Below are 15166 nucleotides of genomic sequence, written 5' to 3' on the forward strand. Positions count from 1 at the left end.
GGCCGTAAACGGCACCGTCGCGCCACTTCCGGCCGGCTTCCGCAGACGGCGCTTGTGGGCGATCGTGAGGCGCCGGAGGACGTTACCGGTGGCCGGAGCCATGGAGATGCCGCTGCCCCCCGACGGTAAGGCCCAGCTCGGCCTCGGGGGCTGTTTCTCTCTCCCCGGAACCCTCTGCTGGCCCTCCCTGCCTCCCGGGGGTCCCGGGCTTGGGAGGGGGCGGGGCTCGGCCTCCCGGGCTCGTCGGCGGCCTCTCCCGCGGGCCCGCACTTCCCCGGCGCGCGTGTGGCCCCTGTCGGGACCCGTACAAGGGCGGGCTCTCCGGGGCTCACCCTTCGGGACCCTGGCCTGACCGACGGGCGCTGGAACTCCGGGGCCCCCGGGTTTGGGCGGTCCTCGCTGACGGGGGCCTCGGGTGGCTTTTTCTCCGTTCTCCAGACCAGGAGCTTCGAAATGTCATCGATAAGCTGGCTCAGTTCGTGGCTCGCAACGGGCCCGAGTTTGAGAAGATGACAATGGAGAAGCAGAAGGATAACCCGAAATTCTCGTTTCTGTTCGGAGGCGAGTTCTACAGTTACTACAAGTGCAAGCTGGCGCTGGAGCAGCAGCAGCGTGAGTGCGCTCCGGGCTCCCAGGCCGCCCCCTCAGGCGATTCCTTTTCCCGATTCCCGTTCGGGCGCTGCCACGAACCGCCGCCTTTTAGGTCGCGTGCTCTTTCTCTCTGAATGTGGGGCAGCCCGACCTTAATGATACCTTCCGCCGTACCCGGGGCCCTGCTCCGAGCGGCCGCTGAGTCCAAGTGTAATGGAGAACGAGGTTATCGAGTCTCCTTCGGGGCTCGTGATGACCTAGGCCAGAGAAATAGAGTAACTCCCGCAGTACTTCCTAGGCAGGAAGGGGTAGGGGTCGTACTGGGACCCTGGCGGCAGGCACTGCCTGACCTCCTTTGCAGACTCTGGGTTCAGCATGGTTTTTGTGCATTTCACGTGCTCGCAGTCCAGGTCAAAAAGAATCATTCTCTGCGTTTTAGTTCTCGTGAGGTGTTTGTTAGTGTTTTTTCAATTGGGCATTAGGATTCCGGCTCTATTCTCAGAGTTTAAGATTGGGTAAGGAATCACATCTGGCCTTTAAATAATATATAGATGAATAGTCGCCAGGTGGTAAGCTCCCTGGTTTAGTCTCGAATACCCAGCTTCTAGATGGTGGTGTCTGAATGACTGAGCAGGGGTTTGCCAAGTAAATGGGCACTGAAAGGTGAGTCCTTAACAGAGTGTTTGAGGAGCTGTGAGAAACCATGAGAGGCCCAGCGTGGCTGCAGCCCAGAGGTGTGTGGATGGGGAAAGGGTTTGATCTGGAGTAGTACACAGCAGGGGAAAGTTGGAGTGTTCTCTCTCAGTCCAGAGGGTCTTCTGATGCCTGTTAAAGGTTTGAGATGGGGGCGGGCAGATCTGCTGCCTGAAATCACAGGCAAAATGTTGCCTGTGGTTATGTGTTGCCAGAGCAGCCATTCTTTCTGGCAGATCAACTTTAAACCCCACTACTGGCAGTGGGCAACTACTTGAGAGTTCAGAATGAGAGGGAGAGGTTGGTTTTGTGTGGCCAATGAGGAGGGCAGGCTAGAGGGAGTGAGGCTCAGTGGGACCAGTGAGGCTGACATGAGTGAACAGGACAGTTGGTGGTAAAGGTCTGAATTACGTGAGTCACAAGGAATGGGCATGGAGGTGGATGGGATTTAGGAGCAGAACCACGATCTGAGGCACCAGTTGAATATTGACAGGAGTGATTTGGCCCCTGTGAGCAGGGGGCAAGAACTCCTTCCCCTGCAGGGTCAGAAATCTGGGGCTGCTGGGGCCTTGGTGCCGTGACATGGGAGGGATGGTGTGCTTTTAGCAGGGGCAGACTGGGGCTCAGGAAACCGGATCCTGCAGAATGTGTCAAAGTTGGCCAGATGGAAAGTCAGGAGAGAAAAGTGTTCGTGCAGGGTAAGGCGCCTGAGGGGGGTTCGGGAGTGGAAGGCACAACACTCAGGACTGCTGAAGCCCAGACAAGGGGGCACTCCTGGAGTGGCCAGAAGGGAGGTTGCAGAGTAGGGACGGCTGGTTTGCCAAGGACTCCGGCTCTGGAAGCTTTGGGGGAACTCTTGAAGGGTTTCAGGACTGTCCTGGAGCAGCCCGTTCCCCACCCGGGAATTTGGAGAAAACGGAGCCCCACGCTATTCTACAATCGCATTTCACAAACTCTGCCAAAGGACTAGTTTTTGAGTTTCATTTTAAAATTTGTGATGCATCGTGGAAAGCACGCATTTGCAAAGTACAATTAAAATGTGAACCAAGAAATGTCACACTGAAGTGCCACAATGCCCCATGCTATTTCACTACTTGTCTTGTCTCAGTTTCCCCTGGGGCCGGCCTTCGGACCACACTCTGAGCCACAGCTGCAGTGAAGGGGACGGACTGCACATGGGGAGGCTACAGTGTGTAGTTGGGGGTCTTGTGTGCTCCTGCTGGAGGCTGCAGGTTCACAGGCTCACTGGCTGGCTGGCTGGGGGTCCATGCTTTTGATATATTGAAAGTGAAGAGTAGAGTAGGGGACAGTTAGCAGAGGTGAGAGACCTCCTCAGGGAGGGGCTGTTCACCCAGCAGTGGCTGTGGCCTGGGTTTGGCATCATCTCAGACCTAGGTGAGGAGTGGAAGGGAGTAAGCTTGGTCTGAGCCCAGTGGGCAGGACCAGTTAGTGGGCTGGAGAGGGCAGGTGACCGTCCCAAGGGTCTGCAAGGAGAGGATGCTGGTGGATGGGAAGGTGGCTCGGCTGGGGGCTGTGCTGGGTGAGGAGGATGGGGGGCAGGCTCAGAGGGGCCCAGTGCAGTGCAGGCGATCCCCCCGGGGGTCCCAGGGGTGGTGGTGGGGCAGCTGGAGCCATGCCGCCTCCTCACAGGACTGCCTTTCCTCCTCTCCTGCCCAGTCCTTTGCAAGCAGCAGGCCCCAGAGCTGGAGCCGGCTGTGGCCCTGCCACCCCTGCCACAGCCCCCGTTGGCCCCCAGTGCGCCCATCACGCCGGCCCAGGGAGCCCCATCTATGGACGAGCTCATCCAGCAGAGCCAGTGGAACCTGCAGCAGCAGGAGCAACACCTGCTGGCCCTCCGACAGGTATGATCCCCCAGGCAGGTACAGGCCCCCCTCTGCGGCTGGGGGCACCTACTGCCCCTTAGATAGGTACTGGCCCCTCCCTTTGTGGCCAGGGGCGACTGCCTGGTGCTCACCCCATTGCCCACGGCCCAGTGCACCACTGTTATCACCCTGGTGCTCCCTGCTGGGCATGTTCAGCCCAAGCCCTGATGCTACTCACAGGTTGCCTCTTGTTCCAGTAAGTCACCACATGAGCTCTGACGCACAGAGCCCGTCATGCTGGATGACTACCAGTAGGACTGCGCGTTACAGGTTGTGGGACAGAGTGCCAGGTGGCCTGTGGCTCTGCAAGCTAGGTCACCCCAGGCTATTGGGGCAGGAACCCTTCACAGTCTGAGACTTCAGCCAAATACAGGAGGGTGAATTGTCAGAAAAATGAGATGAATGAGAAATAAGACATCTTAAAACACCAGCTTTACTCTGATTACTGGATTTGAGATGTAAAGTGACTGTCACATGACTGACATTTTGGAACACACCCTCAGTTTCCTCAAGGAGCTCTCCTCAGAGGCCATGCGGCCTCAGCCAGCCCTGAGCCGACCGCAGGGCGCTGCCGCAGCCCCATTGTCAGCCATTTCTCAGATCTGGCCAGTCTAATGGGTGAAAGCCCGACATCGTATTTTAATTTCTGCTTCCCTGATTGTTAGTAAGGTTGCTTTCCCTCCCCCTGACTAGTGACCACATATATGTCTGTTGACACTCATCACTACATTTTTTTTGTCTTTCTTGGGTTTGAGATTGTCAAGCAGGGTTCCTTGTTTCCTTGGCTCTGCATTTTTCCATCTATTACGTCAGGGACAGACACCGTCTCCCGTTATGCCTTATCTCGCTTTATTCTCTGCCTGCCTGCCTGCCTGCTGGCCGTGGCTGTCCCAGATGTGGACACAAGGAACAGGACCTCCTGGTGCTGGGATGGGGCTCTTAATGGGCCAGGCCAGAGAGTGCCTGGGCCAAGGTCCCTCCTCATGCAGTCTGGTGCCTCCTGGCCTCCCAGGAGCAGGTGACAGCAGCTGTGGCCCACGCGGTGGAGCAGCAGATGCAGAAGCTCCTAGAGGAGACCCAGCTGGACATGAATGAATTTGACAACCTGCTGCAGCCCATCATCGACACATGCACCAAAGATGCCATCTCGGTGAGAGTGGGTGGGGGCCTGGTAGGGGCGGATCCCAGACTCCGGGGCTCCTTCAGAGCACGTCTGGGGTCAGGACAGTACACAGGCAAGGTGCACTGCTCCACAGGTTGGGAGGGAGATGGAAGGAGGCAGAGGCCTTGGGCTGTGCCCCGCTTGCCAGGTGCCTGCGCACTGTGGCCAGGGGGGCATGCGACCTGCTCACCGTCAGCCTGGCTGTTGCAGGCCGGGAAGAACTGGATGTTCAGCAATGCCAAGTCCCCGCCACACTGCGAGCTGATGGCAGGTCACCTGCGGAATCGCATCACTGCCGACGGGGCACACTTTGAGCTTCGGCTGCACCTCATCTACCTGATCAACGACGTGCTGCACCACTGGTGAGCGTCCCACCAGCTCTGCCTTCCCTCCAGCTCCTCCCAGCTCCTCTTGGGTACCTGCTCTGCACCTAGGAGCTTGGCCTGGCCTGGGACTGGGTGGAGGTCACTTGTCCAAAGACCCTGTGTGAGGGTCAGCCTGAGCTGTGAGCCCTCTGTGGGGAGGACACTGACCCCAGATCCCTCCCCTTCCCTGGGCTCTCCATGCTCTCCTTGCTCTCCTCAGGGCAGCTTCGGGGTGTCTTCCAGGATCTCTGCACCAGCTGCTAGCTCCCCATCACTCATCTGCACACACACACACCTGTCACCTGACTGCTCACCTTCAGGGTCCCTCCCATCGGGTCCCCTTCACTAACCCTGTCCTACCCCACCTAGCCCAGCCCCCCACAGCCCTCCCAAGGCCAGGCTGTATTTACTTATGTGTGGCCTCTTTGGTGCCTCATGATAAAGGATAACAAGAAACCAGATACCTGGGCCACAGCAGCCCAGGGAGGGCGCGGCGGGAGCACACGTTGCTGTGAGGCCGGCGTATAGCCGTCAAGCCTGGCTGCCATGCTTGACTCTGAGCTGGGCCAGGCTGGAGGGGGCAGCTCCTGAGAGCAGCAGAAACAGGCCCGACCTGCACCCCACCCCATGCGGCTCCAGGTCCTGCCCCTTCCCATTGCCCGCGCCACCTGGCAGCACTCCCTGTTTCTCTGCTTTTGGGAAATAAGCAGCCACTCGGAACTTCCTCTGCCCTACTGCTTCCACCAGCCACTCTGCTGACTCCAGATGGCCCTGCAGAGACAGCCCTGTTTCTGGCTATCCTCCAGCCATGCTCTTTTTGAGCGCTGCCCTGTACGGAGGCCCACCCTGTCCTCCCTCCCACACTGCTCTCCCTTTCCTGACCCAGCTTTCCAGCTCCGGGCACTTGCTGCTGTCTCTGAGCTCTCTCTGGTGAGCTTAGCACCAGAAGGCGTTTGAGTTGCTTGCCTTGTGCTCTGCGCCCTCTACCACCACCATGATGGGGGCCTGGGGTCATCTCATTGCCCAGCTGCAGGGCCTCTATACCCATTTCTACACAGAGTGTCCCCCAGAGACAGTGGGGCAGGCTAGGAACCCCAGCAGCCTGGCATGCCCTGCACACTCCCTCTGCCTCCAGAAAGGTGGGGCCCAAGCCCGGATTTCCTCATGGGAGGGGGGAGCAGTGCTGAGCAGGGCTGTGTGGAGGGCTGGGTGGACAGGCCCCTGAGCCTGCAGCAGCCCTCGCCCGCCCTTTACAGCCAGCCAGCAGGGGGCTCCTCCAGGCGCTCTGTCCTTCTTCAGTACCACCTGGGAAGGAAGGCTTACTGTACTGGTGGGCCAGCTGAGGTGGCAGGCTGTTGCTCCAACAGTCCCCAGGCTCTTCTTTCCCTCCTCCCACTGCTGTGGGTGTGTCACTGGGGCCCAGACGCCAGATCAGGTCTTGTGGGGAGTCCAGCCCTCTTCCCAGCCGGGTTGGGGGCCCATTTCCAGAGACGGCAGAGGGTGCTATGGCTGAAGCCGCATGGTAATGGGCACGTGGCCGGGTCCCGCCCCAGGGCCCTGACGCGCGGAAGGTCTCTCCCTCACAGCCAGCGCAAGCAGGCCAGGGAGCTGCTGGCCGCCCTGCAGAAGGTTGTGGTACCCATCTACTGCACCAGCTTCTTGGCCGTGGAGGAGGACAAGCAGCAGAAGATCGCCCGGGTACGGGGCGGGGCTGGCGGGTGCAGGACGGGCTGGGACTGGGGGCACTGCCTTCCCCGCTGACAGGGCCTCTCCTTCCTGCCCTGCGTCCAGCTTCTGCAGCTCTGGGAGAAGAATGGCTACTTTGATGACTCCATCATCCAGCAGTTACAGAGCCCGGCCCTAGGCCTCGGCCAGTACCAGGTGTGTGCCACTGCCACTGCACTCCCTGGGGTGTGCAGCTGCCACCCCAGCGTGTTTCTGGGAGGCAGGGTCTGAGTGCCGCCTCTGGGGGCCTCACCCCATCACAGGAGCCCAGGAGCCCTTCACAAGAGCCCACCTGGCTTTTTCCTGGTGCGTTTGTGACCTGGTTGCCTGACGGAGGTGCTGCTGTGGGCAGGTCTTTGGCCTGTCCGCTTGGTGCTCCAGGCAGGCTTCCACATGACGGAAGCACGAGGAAGCCCCAGTATAGTCTAGGCTGCCACAGTCACAGGCCGTGCAGTGTTCCCTGTGTGCACGTCGTTCTCTCTCTGAGAGGCGTCTGCCCTGCGGGCCAACGGAGGGCCAGGTCTCCTTGGTCTCCTGTGCGTCTGCGCCTTCCACAGCTGCTCGCGGGACAGGCAGCACTCACGCCCGTTCCTCAGGTGGGGCGCTGCCGCCTTCCTGCAGAGGTCTGGCTGAGGGGCAGTAGCTGTACGCTGACTTTGTCCTCTGTGGCACTCCCGACCACCACCTCCCCACAGGGGAGAAGCTTTCTGCCCAGAAAGGCAAACAAAAGGGAGCTTCATACTCTCTCCAAATTTCACCCACTTTTTTTTTGGTGGTTGTCAAAGGAAAGCCGACTCCTACCACCCTTCTGCAGGGACATTAACGCTGCTTTCCTCCAGAGGTGGTGACAATGGCTCACTTCCACTGAGCCACCCTCTTCTCTTCCCACATTATGTGGTACTTCACCGACTTCCCAACCCTCAGAGTAGGTCCCATTATTGTCCCATTTTACAGATGGGAAAACAGCCTTGGGGAGGCTGTGACTTGCTCAAAGTCATGCAAGGAGTGAGAAGCTCGGCCTGGGACTATGGCCTAGAATATTCATCAGCCACTTGTGTTTAGTGGCTGCGTGGCAGGTCAGGGCCTGGCTGTCATCTGTTGCTTGTTCCTGTTGCCTGGGGGTCAGATCGCATGGCAGCAAGCACCCTCATCACCGGTCTCCAGCCAGACTCGTGCTCTTTTTTTCAAGACTGTGTTGTTTTACAAGACAGTCATCTGCCTGCTCCAGGCCCCTGTGCCTTGCTGCCCGGGTAATGCCCTGACTTCTGGGTGCTTTCCAGGCATTTCTAGAAGGTGTGGGACCAGGTGGTGAGCCCCACGATTCACATCCTGAATACCAGTGGCTCCCCTCTCTTTGCAGGCGACGCTCATCAACGAGTACTCCTCTGTGGTGCAGCCAGTACAGCTGGCCTTCCAGCAGCAGATCCAGACCCTCAAGACTCAGCACGAGGAGTTTGTCAGCAGCCTGGCCCAGCAGCCGCAGATGCCCATGCCGCAGATGGAGGCGGACGTCAAGGCCACGCCCCCGCCACCTGCCCCGCCCCCGGCCCCCACGCCCGCCCCCGCTATCCCACCAACCACCCAGCCTGGTATGGGGCTCCCCCTGCACCCGGCTTCGGGAACTTCTTCCCCAGAGCAGGGCTCTAGGGCTGTACTTCAGGCCCAGCCCTTGGGTCAGAGTCTAAGCTTTACACATGCTGGGCAGGGCACCTCACGGGCAGGTGTAACTAACTCTTAAGCCCAGATGATTCCTTTCCTCACAGAACAGAACACACAGGTCATTTCTCCATACTAGGATAACTTGTACAGCAGATGGACAGGGGCAGGGAAAGAATCAAAATAGATTCTAGTGTCACTTCTGAACCCTGATGCAGAAATGCTAAATAACATTGTAACAATTGAAATCCAGCAAAGCATTTCAAAAAATACATCACGAACAAATAGGATTTGTCCTGAAAATATGTAAGAATGGCTTAAAGCTAGAAAGTATGATAAGATAATACATGAGGCAGGAAGAATCAACTAGATGCAGGAAGATGTTTCGTAAAATTCAAGCATAAAAATTTGAGCAAACTACACAGTCGATACGGCAAGAGTTAGTTTATCATGGAGCTTCCAAAGGAGGGGGTTCTCACACAGGGTCGGTCTCCCCTCTCCCTCCTGCCTTCCTGGAGGTGGTCCTGACTCTGGGAGGACTGTGAGGCGAGGTGTGGCGGGGAAGGAGCTCCCCAGCCGGGGTCGGCCCCCAGCAGTCTCACGATGATTGCAGGCCGTGCCTCCTGCTCTCAGCGGCCCCCGCTGACTGCTTTCTTGCCTGGCTCTAGATGACACCAAGCCGCCCATCCAGATGCCCAGCTCCTCTGAGTACGACGCGTCCGGAGGGCTCCAGGATCCTGCCGCCCCCGGCTCCCGCGGCCCTGGGCCCCACGACCAGATCCCTCCCAACAAGCCCCCATGGTTTGACCAGCCTCACCCAGTCGCTCCTTGGGGTCAACAGCAGGTATTTCAAACTTGTGGTGTGGGCAGGTGGGCAGCCTCTTAACACCAGTCGGCAGGGAAACGAGATTCAGCAGCTGAGTCCAGGCTGGGCAAGGGTGTGCATGCGTAAAGCACCTTCTTCCCGGGGAGCGACGGCGGAACAAGAAAAGCCATTGCACGGCTTCTCTGCAGTGCAGATCCTTGTTTTCCCATGAGTGCTGGTAAATTTCACAGGGTTGAGTATGACAAAGTGATCATTTCTTTCCCTTTTTAAAGTGGTTTAACTAGCACAGTATCATCATTTTGTCTCCCTGAGAAGAACATGCTTTCACAAGGAAAGGGAAGGTCACAAGTATCAGATTGGTGGTGTTTTCTGGGGCTCAGACACTGGTCACATCCTCCTGTTCCTTGGGGCCGGAAGCATTCCAGGCCAGGGTGGGGGCCATTGGGGGCTGTCTTATCCGGCACAGCAGGGCCTGGGCCTCTCCTGGACGTGGTCGTGGCCCTCCCTAAGCATGGAAGGGAGACGGCGCTGCCCTGACAGGTGGGCGTCGGCCCCATGAGTCCCCCCGCCCACCCTCAGTTTCAGGACCAGAGAGTTCACTTCATGGAGGAGTGGGCACAGAGACAGCCCCCACCTCCGCACACCAGCTGTGAGCCGGTCCACCAGGGGCACTTTGCAGCAATGCCTCTGATGCAGAGGTTCTTGTGGAAATAGAGGCCATTAGCATTTCTGGGTTCCATTGTCTTCCCTGGGAGTGGAAGGATAGGCTCACAGCCACAGGGCCCCCTCACTGAGGGTTCTGCCCCTGTCAGCAGTGTGCTTGGCCTGGCCTGCCCCCATGCCCTCTTACATTTTGAAATAGTTACCATATTTAAAATCTGGCTTTCTGGCTTCTCTTCAGAGACATAAGGCCTAGTGGCCCGGGCCAGCCCCCTTGTGGTGGTGGTCAGGAGAATCCAGCAGCCATGACCCTAGAGGTAGCCCCTGCTTGGCCTCACCTGAGCCTGTCCCACCCTGGCCCTAAGTTTGGGGTTGCAGTCTCTGCCTTAAGGCTTCCGGGCAGCAGCTGGGTGAGATGCGGAGCTTCTGTTGCCTTCAGCCGGCACAAGGACATTTCCTGGTGTGGGGCCCCAGGAGCAGACTCTTGGCAGGATTTAGGGGCAGCTGTTTATGTGGGAGGTGACCCAGGAGCCAGTGCAGGTGAGAGGAGAGGTGACAGAAGGCACTTCATGGGGTAGGTGTTAGTACACTGGCAGCCACCAGGCACGGGTGTGGGGCTGCTGCAGGCCCAGCATTTGGCCTGCCCGGCCCCGCATGCTGCAGCATGGGAATCTGGGCCCGGGGCGCTGCAGTCTCCCCAGGGGCTTATGCCAGCTCTTTGCCTTACAGCCTCCTGAGCAGCCCCCCTATCCACACCACCAGGGTGGGCCGCCCCACTGCCCACCCTGGAACAACAGCCATGAGGGCATGTGGGGTGAGCAACGCGGGGACCCCGGCTGGAATGGCCAGCGTGATGCGCCCTGGAACAACCAGCCTGACCCCAACTGGAACAGCCAGTTTGAGGGCCCCTGGAACAGCCAGCATGAGCAGCCGCCCTGGGGCGGGGGCCAGCGCGAGCCGCCCTTCCGCATGCAGCGGCCACCACACTTCCGAGGGCCCTTCCCGCCACACCAGCAGCACCCCCAGTTCAACCAGCCGCCACACCCGCACAACTTCAACCGCTTCCCACCCCGCTTCATGCAGGATGACTTTCCCCCACGCCACCCCTTCGAGCGGCCACCCTACCCGCACCGCTTTGACTACCCTCAAGGGGACTTCCCTGCTGGTAAGTGCCAGGTGCCCACTTCCCTCCCCTGCCCCTTGTTCCCTGAGAATCCAGGCCATCAGCTCGGAGGAAGCACCTGACAGCCTGGCCTGGAGCAGGGCATTGGCACTGCTTGAGTTCCTAGCTCTGTGATCTGGGTGCTTCATGTCCAGGTGACAAGCAGAGGGTCATGGAATGACAAGGAGTGTGGCCTGGGTCCCCAGAATGATGGGGAGACGAGGAGGACAGATTAGTGACCCCAGGGTTGGCTCCTGCCCCACACCAGGCTGACTAGATGTGCTGCCCAGTCCCTTTTCCACACACGTGGGAGCAGGGCCCTCACTGTCCCTCAGATGAGGGGAGACACAGGGTTCTGAGAAGAGAACTGGCTCCCAAGCCCCAACAGGGCACAGGTGGGGCGCTATGAGGCACCTAGGACCTGGCATGGCTTGGGCTGCTCCTCCCTGGTCCTTGGTTTTTTCCAAAGCATCTTCAGTTTTGTGGATTTTTTTTTTTTTCAGAAATGTTCTTTTCTATGACTGCTTTTATCTTTTAGATGCATTTTTTTACTATAAATTCAGCTCAGAGACTACCTGGCACACTTGTTGCTTGTACTAGTCTCCCAGGGCCACCCTTACCAAGCCCTACCGACCAGGCAGCTTAAGATTTACTCCACCATCCTGGGGGTGGGTGTCCCAGGTTAGTGCGCCAGAGGGCACTCCTCCTGAGGCTGCCCTCCTTGGCGTGTAGACAGCCATGTTCCCCATGTCCGGTGCAGGCGTCCCTCTCTGCGTGTCTGTGTCCTGCTCTTACAAGGGTGCTAGTCATGAGGACACACCCCCCAGAGGACCCCATTCTAGGCTAATCACCTTTTCAAAGGTTCTGTTTCCCAATACAGTCACATGCTGAGGTCCTGGGGTGAGTTTGGGGAACGCAGCTCAGCCCGTGACTTTGCTCTTTTGAGGTGTGAGTCCCCCTATGGCCCTCGCCCGTGAGGCTGTGAGGGATGCCGTGGGGGTAGGAGGGCCGTCCTCTCACTGCCTGCGCCGTCCAGGCATGTGGAGCAGCAGGAGAGGTGTCAGCGGGGTTGCCCTGAATGTGGGTGTTGGCTGCTGGCCCCCCACCAAACCCCTTTCCATGGGCACTTGTCACCTCAGCAGTCTCCACTGAGCTGTTGCACCCGCCAGCTCTTGGCTTGCTGGCAGGCCTGAGACAGGTTCTGGTTTGCAGAGATGGGACCCCCTCACCACCACCCTGGCCACCGCATGCCTCACCCTGGGATCAACGAGCACCCGCCCTGGGGTGGGCCTCAGCACCCTGACTTCGGCCCTCCTCCCCACGGCTTCAACGGCCAGCCCCCCCACATGCGACGACAGGGCCCTCCCCACATCAACCACGACGATCCCAGCCTGGTGCCCAACGTGCCCTACTTTGATCTACCGGCCGGGCTGATGGCCCCCCTGGTGAAGGTAATGTCGCCACAGTGGCCTCCTGGCTCGTTAGCACATGGCTGTGCTGGCGCCTCTGTCTCCACGTGAAACACACGTGGGTGCAGCCCATTTCCCGTGAGTCCACAGAGCATGGCTTCCTGGGGCCCTTTCCCTCCCACCATCTTCTGCATCCCGTGAACTTGACCACCTAGTCAGGGAGAAAGCTAGGTGCATTCCTGAAGCAGGAGGGAGGGAGGCCGGGGCCCCTCTGCTCCTCCGCACATCCCTGCCAGTGCTCCAGGTATTGTGGCTGTGAGTGGGCTCGGCTCGCTGATGCTCTTCTTGGTCCCAGCACTGGGAAGCTGCCTGGCCCAGGCTGGCAGCAGAGGCCCTTCTCAGAGAAGGACGGCCGCTGAGCTGTGCCTGCAGGGGCAGCACAAGGGGAACGAGGCAGCAGCTCAAGATGAGGCTTGCCAAGAGAGACTGGGCTCAGGGGATCATGGGGGCCCTGCTGGCTCCGCCACCTCCTGACCCATTCGAGGTGCTGTCAGGGTGAAGTTCGTCAGGTCACCCCAGGCAGTGTGGTAGTTGGGGCTGCTCTGACTCAGGGAGGTCATGCCCCAGGACAGCAGTCTGCAGAGGGGCATCCGGGACCCACTGCATGTGTGACACCAAGGGGTCCGTGTCTTACATGTGCATTTTCTGGAGAGTTCCTCAGGCCCTTTGGGAGCTAAGCCATTGATGTGGCTGCAGCCCACAAGAAGGAGCTTCTCCCAGGAGGGGCAGGATGAGGAGCCCCGATGCCCAGCGTAGCCCTGACACCGGCTGGGACTGTGTCCCCTGTGCCCCTGCAGCACCCTGGGTGGGCCTGAGGGTCTCCACAGGGCATGGCTGATCACTGTTCTCCACTGCAGCTGGAAGACCACGAGTACAAGCCTTTGGACCCCAAAGACATCCGCCTACCACCCCCGATGCCACCCAGCGAGAGGCTTCTAGCAGCTGTGGAGGCTTTCTACAGCCCTCCCTCCCATGACAGGCCCAGGAACAGGTATGGGGCTCAGGGAGACCAGGCTGGGGCTGGTGACGGCCGCCTCCCAGCCTGTCTTCCCAAGTTGCTTTTAGGAAAGACTTGTGGCAGCCATGCCTTCTGCCCAGGGTGGTGTGAGGCCCGTTGAGGAAACGTGGCAACCTCTTAAGAGAAAACATTAGTCTGTCCAAGTTAGGAGGGCCTGCTGCCCCCTGGCTGTGGGTGGTGTGCATCCCCCGTGCCATAGCCTAGAAGAAGGGCTTTTCTAGTTGGGACACACAAGACATCATGGTGGACGTGGTGGCCACTGTCACATATGCCAGGTTGTCACAGCGCCCCCTAGGGATACCTCCCCTAGCAAGTGCGTCCTCTGCCCTGGGCCAAGCCACAGGCCTGTCCACCCATGAGTCACAGCCCCATGCCCCCACTTATGGCTGGCGACCACAGGCTCTCAGACCCTCCTCAGCTATTTGGAGAAACACTGATGTGGGAACAGATAGAGATGGGTGGAACCTCTTCCCAGCAGGCGGCCTGGCCCCCCTACCTGCTTCCTTGTCAGCAGGGGCAGCCCCCTGGTAGTGACACCTGAGATCCACGCTCAGCGTCCTGAGCAAATGAGGGCCGGGAGGGCAGCCTGCAGGGGGCTCATACCCGCTGACCTTCCGTCAGCTCCCTGTGGGTGGGAGCGGGCACGCAGTCACATGGGGGATGTGTCTTACAGCGAAGGCTGGGAGCAGAATGGCTTGTACGAGTTCTTCCGGGCAAAGATGCGGGCCCGGCGGAGGAAAGGCCAGGAGAAGAGGAACAGGTGAGCACCCCACGCCTGCCACCTCGCCACCCCATGCCTATGTGCCTCCCTGCCACGTCCCACCACGCCTTCCGCGGGGCACCTGTCGTGTCAAGCCTGAACTCAGGGAAGGGGGTGGGCTCTGGCCTCTGCCTGAGCGTCAGGTCTCATATGGCGCACTGGGGCACCACGGCGCCGGGAGCTATCTCCCTGGGTCAGAGCACCAGCCAGGCAGGAGGTCTGCGTTAGCCTTGGAGCTCAAGGCCCCGCGCACCTGGGCTCCTGCGGTGGCCATGTGCTCACCAGGCCTCTACCCGCAGCGGCCCCTCCAGGTCTCGGAGCAGATCCAAAAGTCGGGGGCGCTCCTCTTCCCGCTCCAACTCGAGGTCCTCCAAGTCGTCAGGTTCATACTCGAGGTCGAGGTCGCGCTCCTGCTCCCGCTCCTACTCCCGCTCCCGCTCCAGGTATGCCGGGCCTTGCCCTGGGGGGCTTGAGGCCACAGTGCAGCCGGAGATGCTGACCCTGCCCTCCCCACAGGAGCCGCAGCCGCTCCCGCTCCTCACGCAGCCGCTCCCGTTCCCGCTCCCGCTCCCGCTCCAAGTCCTATTCTCCGGGAAGGAGACGTCACTCACGGTCCAGGAGCCCCACCCCGCCGTAAGATTTCTGTCTTAATTGTCCAGTGAGCCTCTGGGACCCTCTGATGCTTTGCTGTGAATGTTGAGACGTGTCGTTAGAAGACAAGCCCACAGTGGTCTGTGCCGGGCGGCGCCTCAGGGACCCCAAGCACTAGTGCAGTGGCAGTGGCAGCTCGTCTCACCGTGCTCTCCCCTCTTACCGTCAGGCTGTAAAGCCCGAGGTGGCTCTGACCGTCCCAGTGCCTCGGTGTACCTGCCCTTGCACAGTGCAGGGCCAGCCAGTCCTCATAGGGCGCCCTTCTCTGGCTGGTGAAGACGGTAAAGGAGAACGAGAGACACAGTGTGTGTGCGCTCGTAGGCCGACGAACGTTCACATCAGCTATATACACACTGTAACATCCTAAGAATTTTCATCCCAATAAATGTATTTGTTCTTTTTTAAAAACCGTAACCTGCCTTAATTTTAGTTCCTCGGCTGGTCTGGGTTCTAATTCAGCACCTCCTATACCTGACTCAAGGCTCGGGGAAGAGAACAAAGGCCATCAGATGCTGGTGAAAATGGGTAAGGCTCCTGGGAGGTCG

The 15166-nt window shown here is 59.4% G+C and overlaps 1 protein-coding gene across 2 annotated transcripts in view; it reads left to right on the forward strand.

Annotated features, from left to right (window-relative positions):
* Positions 1-15166, forward strand: part of CHERP (calcium homeostasis endoplasmic reticulum protein) — a 16827-nt gene continuing 1661 nt past the window's right edge. The window contains exons 1-16 of one of the 2 annotated variants that reach the window (XM_036876072.2): positions 1-125; positions 439-612; positions 2962-3146; positions 4180-4317; positions 4540-4691; positions 6248-6392; positions 6486-6575; positions 7780-8008; positions 8744-8919; positions 10291-10726; positions 11936-12174; positions 13050-13183; positions 13884-13970; positions 14270-14413; positions 14487-14603; positions 15052-15146. In XM_036876072.2, the coding sequence (XP_036731967.1) occupies positions 101-125; positions 439-612; positions 2962-3146; positions 4180-4317; positions 4540-4691; positions 6248-6392; positions 6486-6575; positions 7780-8008; positions 8744-8919; positions 10291-10726; positions 11936-12174; positions 13050-13183; positions 13884-13970; positions 14270-14413; positions 14487-14603; positions 15052-15146 (2566 nt within the window). In that variant the 5' untranslated portion in view covers positions 1-100. The remainder of the gene's footprint in view (positions 126-438; positions 613-2961; positions 3147-4179; positions 4318-4539; positions 4692-6247; positions 6393-6485; positions 6576-7779; positions 8009-8743; positions 8920-10290; positions 10727-11935; positions 12175-13049; positions 13184-13883; positions 13971-14269; positions 14414-14486; positions 14604-15051; positions 15147-15166) is intronic. The other variant, XM_036876073.2, reaches the window with a different exon arrangement.

The sequence above is a fragment of the Manis pentadactyla genome, chromosome 12, assembly GCF_030020395.1.
Source record: "Manis pentadactyla isolate mManPen7 chromosome 12, mManPen7.hap1, whole genome shotgun sequence".
Classification (NCBI taxonomy): Eukaryota; Metazoa; Chordata; class Mammalia; order Pholidota; family Manidae; genus Manis; species Manis pentadactyla.